Below are 11,717 nucleotides of genomic sequence, written 5' to 3' on the forward strand. Positions count from 1 at the left end.
AAATCCAGGAACTACTGGGGATCGAGTTGGTTAACGTACTGGCTTCCCACTGGGAGGGCCCAGGTTTGAATCCCAGAGACGACAGATATTTTTCAGTGGTATCCCGATCCCTACTTGAGGTGCATTATAGAGATCCCTTTGAGTGAGTATGATGTCCTTTGCAAGGGATGTTAAACTGCAGACCCCTTGGCACCTATCAATAAAAGTAGGCTAATGCTGACGCCAGGTTTCTCTCCACCCTTCCTCTCCCATCCATCCATAATGGCACAAATGACCTTAGTTTTCAGTTGCCTCCCCTAAAAACTACTACTAAGAACTACTTGCCAAATGTTGAAATGGAATTGGTGCATGTCCTCCCCTTACAGCGAGAGAAGCCTTTAGTCCCCTCAAACACTTTTCCTTGGGTTCAGGGCAGATAATATGCTTAGGAATGGAGTTTATTTTGTCAGTACAGCATGGTTTTTTAAATAAAAAACAATGTAAACTTTTTATAAAAATACTGTCATCTCTTGTGTAAAAAATTACATACATGATCCACTTACATTGATGCAATGTCATGGAACGCTTGACAATCACCAAGTCTTTAAGCAAACTTTTGCACTTAACAAATGTGGCTATGGACAATAGATAATTTCAAATAAAAACAACTGACAAGATTTCACCAGTTGCTCAAAATCAACAAGTAACAATGAAGAATTTCCAGAAATAAAATGGGAGCTTGAATAATGTCTCATCATTTTATCTTCAAAAACAATAATGCTTCCTTATATATTTACTTTACCTATACATTTCTTATGTGAAAATTCACCACATATTCAGAATTTGTACGCTGAACACTGATTGCAAAAGGATCAGTTGGATGAAATGTGAAGGCAACCAGACGACGGGCAGCAGGAGGAGCACTCTTCCCTAGGACGCCAGCATAAATTCTGAATTTTAGTAAACCTGAGTCACGTGCATAGAATCTGTAACAACCAAGATACAAGTAAGCTAAGTTAAATAAAGGATTGAACTTAATGGCAATGAGATACAAAATTTGAAACAAAAAAGGTTAACATAAAATTGATTATATTCTGATCATTTTTTTCTCTGAACATGCTACCATCATATTAATGGCAAAAACCAGTCACATTTCTTATACAATTATTCTGGCTTTGTTTTCTATGAATGAGTTACATTTTCCATCAATGCTATGTACTGTCTCCGATAGTTTTTACTAAAAGTTTCAATCACTCCGCCAATTGACATGAGGATTCAATTACTGCTGAACTTATATGAAGGAATTGTGAGTGATCCCAAGAACTATTATGTAACTTGTAACTCTGGAGTTCGAAAGCTATACAAGTTATCATGGTCATTAAACCCCTTTCATTGCTAACACAACTCAAAACTGCTCTGATTAGTAATTCTCACTGGAGATTATTCCGAAGCTGAAATAAGATGATGTCAGACCCACACAAATAATTCAATGAAAGTTAGCTACTTTTCACTGATATATTCCACATTTTAATCCACTACAGCATGACCAATTAATATTTACAGACAGAGAGAGTTTGGGAGTACGTGGTATTTGCAAAGTATATGAAAGATATTTTAAGAGGCTTGAAAGAGGACAAATCGTGAGAACACTTACAATTATTTCCAGACCCGGATGAAGATTTTGAATAATTATACCCAATTTAAAATGAAGTCATTCATTATCCTGCCCTACCATTGGGGCTGATGTTGAAGAAAAGATCAACTTTTGAACTAAAAATCAAAATTCAGTTTGATATTAAGAGGCACTTAATATTTTCTCACACTTCACTGCATTGGAATCATCCATAGTGATGTCGTAGCAGGAATTGTACATATAATGAAAATTTCACTAGGCATTTATGCCTCAATGATAGATGAAAATTTACTTTCCACAATCAAGCAAATGAAATATAACTTAAACATGTTTTGAAACCCATAATTTTTTGGTTTTCAGTACTATTTTTATATAGAACAAATAATATTTATGATATAAAATAATGGTCGATGACATGTTGATAATTTAGGTATATTGTTATTGAAATATTGCCATATAAAAATGTTCCAGAGAATACATAAAGCTAATGAAATCTCAAAAAGCAATGAGCACTTGAACCTGCCATCTCACCAGTTTATCTGACCCAGAAAACAGACAATGAAAAATTGTGAAAATGTATTAGTCAATCAGATACACATCAGTCAGTATAAACAAACAAAAACAGAAAATCTCAGACAAAGCAAATTCAGCTTTTTCCTCCTTCAAATGTAAAGTACTCATGGAAGTAATTCTTAAAGCTCAATAAAGGCAAAACAATGACAGCCAACAGCTGGAAAATGAAAAATAACAGCCAACAGCAAAAACAAGGAAAAATAAGAATATGTACTGACATGAGAGAATTCTGATTGCCACAAGATTAAAACTTCAAAGCTGGTCATTACGCAAACATACTAGATGGCTCATTGTAAAAAAAATTATAGAATCATACTGGCTGCATCAATTAACAGATGAAGAACATGCCCACCATGTGGGAACCATCCACTTCTAGGAGATAGTATATTCAGCACTCTTTGCCACATCTAGGTGGCTCATTTATGTGTTTATGACTTGCCACAGGAGATATAGAATGAATGCAGTTCAGAATAATGGGTCGAATTTATTGAGACAGGTATGAAATCTCAACAAATAATACTTATTATGATCCCCAAATACATTTCAAGACTATGATTAAAAATGAACGTTAATGTATGAAAGAAAGAGTGTTTGGGTTGGGTGCAAGTGGACATCAATGTGCAACAATCTCCTCATGCTGAGTTCTGGGCTATTTCAACAAAACAAGATAGAAGTACACAGCAAAATTTGAGTTGTAATTGAACTTGATTTCTTTATTTGTACTGTCTCATCAGATGAGCCTTTACTCATTACCAGCTGTGAGAAACGTGAAAGGACCTGATCGCAAATATTCCAGACAAACATAATACAATTGCAATTAGAGTCTAAATACAAATGATAGCCACGAATAAAAAAGAAAACAGGAACTATGAGTAGTAACAGCATACATAAGAATAAAATTATTTATCAACAGAGAGAGTGTATTCATCCACCGCATAGAACTGAAGTTCAACATAAACGATGAAGTTTAGACTTAAGAGTCAAATAATATTTTATTTCCCTTAGTTTTCTAGGCATGTAATTATTGCATGAATATAACCCCGGCATAACAAGGGTTAATGAATAAAATGAATGGTAACTACACCAGTATGAATATTATGGGAAGAATTAACTCCAGCTGTACTCTTTTGAGTATGGTTGGGGTTGATTCTTCCCATAACATAAAAAGGGTTCTTAGCAAACATAGCTAAGTAATAGGCAGTTTTCCTCAAGTCATTACAAAGTCTTGTACTGAGCCTATGTACATCAGCATTGATTATCAAATTGAATAGGACTTTGTTATGCTGTACTATAATAATAGCAAGGTAAATAGCAAGGTAAATAAATACGGGAAATAGTTAAAATGAATTTTTTTTTAAAGTATAGCCCACAACTACGAGGTCGTGGAGTTCCAGGAGTTAGAGCATTGAATTACTGACTGAAGGGCCGGGGTATGATTCCCGGGCAAGCCTCTCTGGGCTACCTCAGCTCCACCGAAACTGTGTGATTTTTCGGGTACAAGGGAAACCATAGCCAGCACAGCAAAAGGAACTGGCCCCCCTACCCTGATGTGTGAATTTTACATGCCATATTGGACTAAGTATTGGGTGAACTTTACCATCACCAACCAAATGGACCTTCGGGTTGATTACTGTGTTTATGATTAATGGTCTACAACAACATGCCCTTGGAACTTAACTTAGGATTCTCTCTGCCCATTTACGCAGCCTAAAGAGGTGCATGGATTTTATACATGTATGAGAATGTTCTTTTTCAACAATTAGTACATTTTATTTTCATATATTACTTCTTGGAGATGTTTACCTGACAATTTTGAATTAGATGAAACAAAGTTTTACTATAACTACTTTTACCATAAAGTCACTCTAGGTTCAAAAATACCATTTTGGTATAATCAGGGTTACAAAAAATGATTATTGGCAATAAATGTTGCACTGTAAATTATTGTCCAACACATTTGGAGTTCAAGATATGTGTAATCAATTTTAATATATAAATTAAAGTACAACCTTGATTACCATAAATTCACTACAATACCAACCTGTAATTGTAATAAAATTCCATGACCTAAACATATATCACCAAAATAATTTGAAAGGTCAGAAAGTTAAAATTGGTAAGTTAACTCCAAGGCCATTTGAACAATTATTGAAATTAGAAAGCAACTTTAAGATGATATACTAGCCCAAATTATTCCATAATGCACATTTTGTTTTCATACTTTTGCAAAAATAGAGTTCCTTGAGATAAAATCAAAAAATTGTGTTTCCACTATCAATCAATGGCATTGAAGCTTTAGAATAAATATTATCAGCTATTGGGAATGACATGTAGAATTTTTCCTGATGATAGACTAAGGACGAGGACTAACTGTAAGTTTGGGGGGGGGGGGATGCAGTAGAACACCACTGCCTAAGAGCCATGTTATAAACAATTTGATTATTCTGAGTGTCAATTATTATTAAAGTGCAAACACCAAATACTTTCAAAGGGCATTCCTGATTGCAATAGGTGTATATTTATCATTTATTCTGACTTTCACCTGGGTTTCCATTTCCTAAATGCATTTTAATTGGCAGAAAAGAAAATAAAAACAATTTGCAAGCACTAGCTTTTTCTTGGCAAATGCAAATTTGTGATCAAGAAAAATGTGAACAAATTAGTATAATTATTTAACCCTCTTATATTTAGGTGTTCCAACTACATGTATAAATCAATTATTATTGTTAAAATTACATGAAAATACCTTATAGGATGCTCTCCACAAGCCTTTGGTCTTTCCATGACAGACACCCACTTATCATCATAACTGAATAAGGAAAGATCTAAATATGGAGACGAACTGTATGACTGGGAGCTTATAGGCAGCTGAGCTAACAATCTTTTGGTCGCCTCTGTGGGCCCACCAAAGCGAGCACTGACAATGGTCTGCTTAAATCTCTGCTGAATGACTCTTGAATGAAAAAAAACAATCATTAATAATGCAAATATTTAAATATACTTATCCAGTCAATTTTCTCTAGAATATATATAATAATGATTGAAATATAAAAACCAAATATACCTTGCATATATATTGTTTGATGGAGAACATGTAAATTGAGATTCAGAATACAATTTTGCATTTCGAAATAGATCACAAAAGTTTTCAAAGAGCCGTAAAAGTTCCTCGGAAGTATTTTCGTAAACAGCCAGAACATTTGTAGTAAACATGTTATATAAAACAAAAAAGGAAGACTGAGAGTTGGGTTCTGACGCTTTCAATGTTACCACATCTTCACCAGCATATTTAACCAATAAGTGATCTTCGTCTAACAACTGCATTTTCCACATTCTCAAAGCCTTAAATTGATCGAAATACTGGTAAAATTTCCTAAGCTCATAAGGATCATTCGTCCTCTCAGACACATACTTAGCTCTTCTAAATAGAAAAACCAGAAGTCTATGCTTCAAGGAATTAATTGTAAGCTCTCTATACGGCCTTGATTGATGATTATATGAATATCGAGATGTTAAGGATGAAATAAGGAAATTGTCATCTTCATAACAAAACCTCCCAATAGTTCGTACTTCTACAAATTTAGCATTGATAATCTTAAATATATGAATTGTTTGGTGCTGTACAGAAAGAACGGCTAATGTATACTTATAAAGATACAAGCCTTGGTTGTGCGATAGAAATATCTTATCCACTTTAAACTTTCTTGAGTCACATAACCTCCCTAATGATAAATCGACGAGATGCAAAGAATAATCTTCCAATGGTGAACGAGGATTTGGAGTAACTGACTCATTATTGGAATACACCTCATGAAAATTTGGCCTTAAGTCCTCCGGTATGTAAGCAGCGGAACCAACGATAACATAATGACCATCGTCCGTAAAAAGACTACATTCTCGATTGAGTTGTTCCCCTGTAACAGCAACGTTGACCACGTTGGATAACTTGAAAAACCTTTCAAATACTTTCCTTCTAATATTGTCACTTTCCTTGTCAAAATTGTTGCCAATATACTCTCCCTTACAACTCTGAATGAGGTCTGCAGCAGCGGATGGGCCTTGATAATCGTAAATTTCTATCGACGTCTGATCAGAGGAAAAAGCTATGAAATGCTGTCCGTTCGGACTAAATTTTCTCAAAAAGCATGGTGGTTTTTCTACATTAACGATGGTGAAATTTGGGAAAACATTCTGATGGAATCCTCTAGCCACATGTAAATGAGTGCCTGGTTTCTGGCAAGAGTATATCTCACGAAGACATAATCTCTTGACGATGTTCTGAGGACGAATCGGTCGTGGGACAACAGAAAAATTGCGTCCTTCTGGGTCTTCAATTTGGTAAGTCCATTTCCGATTGCTGAACTCAGGGGTTTCCTGAATTTTCACGGTCATTTTGATCTGTAGGAATAACAAGATTTTACGAAAAATACCTGTGTTAGTTAAATAATAATTATAGGCATTTATCAGAGAAATAACCATTTGTTTGATTCTCCATAATTATTAAGTCATTTTTCACTTTTACGATTCACATTACCTGACACTGCCGTGAACAGCAATTCGGTTTCCGAACATTCTTTCCAATTTACAGCAACTATCACTATTATTCCTACACCACAAACATTTAAAACTTTCATCGACCTAAGTACATCATAACTCCAGTTACAAGTCTTATGTTGACGTAAAACACAAATGGAAACAGTTGAGGCTTGTGCGGCGCTGCCATAAAAATAAAAACGCGGCACGCGCCTAAGCGGGCTTTCCAAAATCCTTTTTCACCGGTCATTTTGAGATGGCATTCCATCATGACTATTCATTGTAAAAATAAAAACTAGGTAGGCATCAGACTTGATCTGTAATATTAAATAAATATAAATATTTTCGAAAAGGCCGGCTTGGATGAATTTTTCTCAAGTATGAACTTTGCCGCGTAATACAGATAAGCATTAGGATTCAATTTCATTTTAACTTGAAATACCAGCAATTAACTTGATCAAAAATATCATCTTAAATATTCCTATTTTCGCAGGTACTAAATATTGGCCAAGTCACCTAATCTTTTGAAAAATTCATATCCCATGAGATTAAAAAGTATTTTTAAAAATCATTATGGTATAATTATACGAACTGTTAAAAAGAATGAATGCGTATAAAACTCAAGAGTATTTTTTGTATACTCAAGTATATTTTGTTTTTTTTTAATAGAGCAATTAATACCAACTCCGTAACTATTGTAATGGTCAAAATATAGTCTATTGTAAATTAATCTTGCTACAACAGGTATTCAGGCTAGGGTTATGCCAATAACTACACAAATTTTCAAGCGCCAAAACACAAAAATTTTCTAAATATCACAAAATAAAAATTCTTTCCATTTATTAAAATGATCACAACTGCTTGATCTGCATCCCTCAAGCAATTAGTTTACAAATCAATTTCAAATCAGCAACATGATAACCTACTATAGTGGCTAAAGGGTAATCGCTGTAAGAAGTACTGGTATCAAAATTTGAGCAATGGCTTTGGATAGTAGTTCAAAACCGAAGTACTATGATTTTCTCGTTAATCAAGCATTACGGTAGATGGCTGCCAGAACAAATATGGAACTAGGACCCCCTTGAATGAATAAAAATTTGCACATCATAGTTTGTGATGAGCCCTACCTTGATGTTGATTTAAGTTTTCAATAGAGATGGGATAAGAGATAAGATTATAACAAAAGCTTAAAAATCTGTATTCTGATTTTCTTGTATGAAGATTCTGATATAAGATGGGAATGGTTTTGGAAGCATTGCTGAATTATCTATTGCAATTTCAGTAGTGTGCTAAGTGGATTACAGAAAATTCTTGGAAGCAGTTGGCACTGACATACAAAGCATCCTTACTGTCTGACTTAAAGGAAAAAATACTGGTCCATAGAGAGTGCTAGAACGTGCTGTGCTCCAAAAAATGATGGCTGGCTACTTCAATTGGTCATTCATTTTTTCTCCATGGCAGACTCAAACTCTCTACAGATCCACCATAAGTAAACTTCACTGTTCATAATTGAGCATAAATTCATCAAAATATAGATGCACTGCTTATCTACTCTTTGATGAAAAGAGATTTGTGGAAGTGTTCATATGAAACTGACTTTGGAAATAGTAGCTGTTGGTCAATGAGTTTATCTGAAGAAAGATATTGATTATTATGCATTTAAGTTTATAAACAGGTTCACTTTAAAGATCTTATCCAGTTAGTGTATATTTTGACAACAATAAGCAATACCGATTGGATAATAAAATTAAAAGTGCTAACTACTGGAGGGCTTATTTTAAAATGAGTTTAACTGTGGAAATTGACAATATATGTAACTAGGTTGGCTCATATTTTTCTCTGTTGACCAGTAGGCACCATAAGCACGATTAAAATAACTTTCAAAGGTTTAATTTTTAGGCATCTGGAAAATTCATAGCCAGCATTGTGGAGAGATCTATGGGCAAAAATAGATGCAGAGAATTCTTTAACAATTAAAGTAAGAACATTCTATGAAAGCTTTAATTTGCTTAAAAGTTTCTATCAATTTTTTTATCAGGTGAATTATAAATCTGGAGCTTTACTGATGTATGATGTGAGCCACTCAACACTGGATGAAGGCAAAAGTCATTATAGGCAGCGGATTACTTGACCTACTGGAGGACCTGTGAAGACTTCCAGGTTCTTATTTATATGTTCACTCATATTTTATAAGAAACTAGTTACTCAAAAGACAACAATCAGTTTCATAATGTCACTTAAAATTAGAATGCCCACAATGCATGTGGAGTCAAAAAATGCCACATCAATCAATCGATGACCACCATTGTTCTATAGCTTTTGAGTCATATTTTTACACAGCATTATTTCATGAATCCACTAAATATTTCTTTTTGAAGATGAGCATTATTTTTTGTTATGCATAAAAGGTAGTAATATGTGCAATGAGGAAAAGTGTTATTTTTAGAATGCTATACTGAATTCTAAACTGCACGCGGGGTAAGGATTTTTTTGCTGAATCTGAGTATTGAAAATACACACATAAATTGAGTTTATACACCACAAATAGAAATATTCAAGTAACTAGCAGTATGGAGAAGATAGAGCCTCGTAGTGTGATTGTAGTCTTCATTTTAATGGTCACAGTTTCTGGAAAATCCACAATGAAGCTATGGCAATGATAGCCATCATATGACAGAGTTATGTGGTGGAAAATGATCTCTCAAACTGGCCACATGGCCCTTACAGATAATCCAAGAAGTGGAAGATCATCCCTCACAGACGATGCTGCCACAGTGAAGGAAGTGGACTTTATCCTATCGGACCAAAGAACAACCATCCAAATGATCATGAATGAGATACAGTAGTACAGATGATGGCAGTACATGGAAAATTCTTTATGAAGAACTGCACAAGTCAAAGGTGTCAGACGAGGAGGAATATTTTGTTTGGAGGAATCTTGGATCTATCAATACAATCCAGAGACCAAAGAGATGAACAAGAATTGGAACCAAAGTGACTCACCTGCCCCAAGAAGGCTAAGGTGCAGTCTGCCCTGAAAAAGAAACAGCACAGTATGATCACCAAAGAATCTGCTTTCTTGCTGACAATACACCTGCTCACTCATCTCGAGGTGTAGAAGACGAATCAAAGTGATGTGGCTTTCAAATTTTACCAAATCAACCCTATTCCCCTGATTTCAATCCAAGCAACTTTTTCTCTTTCCCAGAACTCAAAAAGCCATAGCAGGGTTGGAGATTTGACAACACAAATGACATAATTTAAGAGTTGGAACATTGGTTATCAATGCAATCTGTTGGGCTCTACAATGACGGCCTTTAAAAGGCCAAGAAATGATGGGAGAAATGTATAACTCTATATGGTGACTATTCAGACAAGTCTCAAGAATGACAAATAAAAATGCCCCTAACTCAATTATGTTTGTTTAGCAATAATTAAAAGTTTACAATACCTCCTCAATCCAGTCACTTCTTGCAGATTTCCCTTCTTTATGGCTGCATGTGCCACAGACAAACTTCTTAAATTCACAGCAACTGTGTTGCAGATTCCAACGTATCTCATTGGTTGTATATCTACATGGTACGGGTACACTACCTGGGCTACCAAGCATGAGTTTTTAGACATCACTTAAATTTCTCAGTAATCCTTAAAAATCAAAGATTTTTGATTTATCTCTATGGAAGAGACCTCCCACCAAATACCCATAGCTTCTACAGTGTAATGTTCTTCTGTATAATGTAGATGTTAAGGCTTCCAACTTTTTTTAAGGCTATGCTTCAGGAACCAACTTAGTCCAATTTCATTTAAGTGTGAGACAATACCAGATCACTGATAAAATGGCCAAGAACATTTGATGGGAGATTCTTCAGTGACAATACTGCATATTCCGTGGGACCAGACCTCTCTCTCAGAATATTTGGCCATCTTCTTATAACAGTCGCATCTCCAAGAGTCACAGGGTCATCTGTATTGGCCTCTTCACTACTAACAACATGATTTCTAATACAAGGTTTGCCTTGTTTTGCATCATTTTGGCCTTGTAGACAAGACCAGCATCAGTAGTTAATTTGAGTATCATCTTGTCAATGAAGTCCTTCCTTAGTGCCTCATCAACAGAAAAATTTGACTTGCCCTAGAGTTGCTTGAGTGAGATCTTAGTCTTCAATGATGTTCAAAGGATAGAAAGCAGAGCATATGAACTTTCCTTGTAATTGACCGACCATCCTCATGAACGAGTACTAGCTTGCCCTGAGTTTGTGCACAATACTGTTATCCAAGGGTAGCATTAAAAATATGCACTTGTGAATTTGGAAAATATTTTGGAAGCCTCTTCATTATTTCTCTTACCATCCATTCAAACTACACATACATTATGACAATTATCAGCATTATTGCACAATAGATCACTCAATTAACAGATGCTCGAGGTTGAAATTTATTTGCATAACAGTACCATGTCCTTGGTTGGATTCTTTAGCTTCCAAATTAGCTGGAATATATTTTGCTATTCTTATAAAACCTTGGATTTGGCAATACCATTATTGTGGAGGCAGAACATATTCCCCTCTCGAGGTTCAACACTCCGGATACAGTACAACCGGACATGACATTAAAGGAACAAACAGTTCATATTGTTCAAGCAAACCCATATGTGACACACTTAAAGAAAACGACTCAAGCAAGAAGTTGACATTTCACTAGTAGATCCTCTCCTGCTACTAATGCTATATTCAATAGGGGAGCACAGTAGTAGTAGTATTTAGGGGAGGCGACCGACAGCTGAGGTCATTTGCACCATAGGGGATGGACTGGAAAGGATGAAGGGTGGAGAGAAACCCAGCGTCGGCATTAGCCTACTCTTAACGAAAGGCGCCAAGGGATCCGCAGCATAATGTCCCATCCGCTGGATGGCGTACTCACTCAAAGTATCCTCCACAAAGCACCTCAAGTAGGGATTGAGATACCTCTGAAAATATTCAAAACTGCCGGAATTTGAACC

General features: G+C 35.3%; 1 protein-coding gene across 1 annotated transcript; it reads right to left on the reverse strand.

The window, feature by feature from the left end:
• Positions 1-497: 497 nt before the first annotated feature.
• On the reverse strand, positions 498-6,857 carry abo (de-etiolated protein 1 abo). The gene is made up of 4 exons (XM_071593561.1): positions 6,720-6,857; positions 5,250-6,583; positions 4,932-5,138; positions 498-965 (listed from the first exon to the last, which is right to left on the reverse strand). Exons 2-4 carry the CDS (start codon positions 6,575-6,577, stop codon positions 782-784), a joined length of 1,719 nt encoding a protein of 572 aa, XP_071449662.1. The 5' UTR covers positions 6,578-6,583; positions 6,720-6,857; the 3' UTR covers positions 498-781.
• Between the last annotated feature and the right edge of the window lie 4,860 nt (positions 6,858-11,717).

The sequence above is a fragment of the Hetaerina americana genome, unplaced genomic scaffold, assembly GCF_022747635.1.
Source record: "Hetaerina americana unplaced genomic scaffold, ioHetAmer1.1.p SCAF_6, whole genome shotgun sequence".
NCBI classification, from domain to species: Eukaryota; Metazoa; Arthropoda; class Insecta; order Odonata; family Calopterygidae; genus Hetaerina; species Hetaerina americana.

Bases quoted from the DNA above. Each gene is read 5' to 3' on its own strand.
- abo (XM_071593561.1), bottom strand. From the start codon at position 6,577: ATGACCGTGAAAATTCAGGAAACCCCTGAGTTCAGCAATCGGAAATGG. The intron at 5,139-5,249 runs GTATATTTGGTT...TTTTCATTCAAG, and splicing joins TCAAACAATATATATGCAAG to AGTCATTCAGCAGAGATTTA. The intron at 966-4,931 runs GTATTTTCATGT...TGGTTGTTACAG, and splicing joins TGTGGAGAGCATCCTATAAG to ATTCTATGCACGTGACTCAG.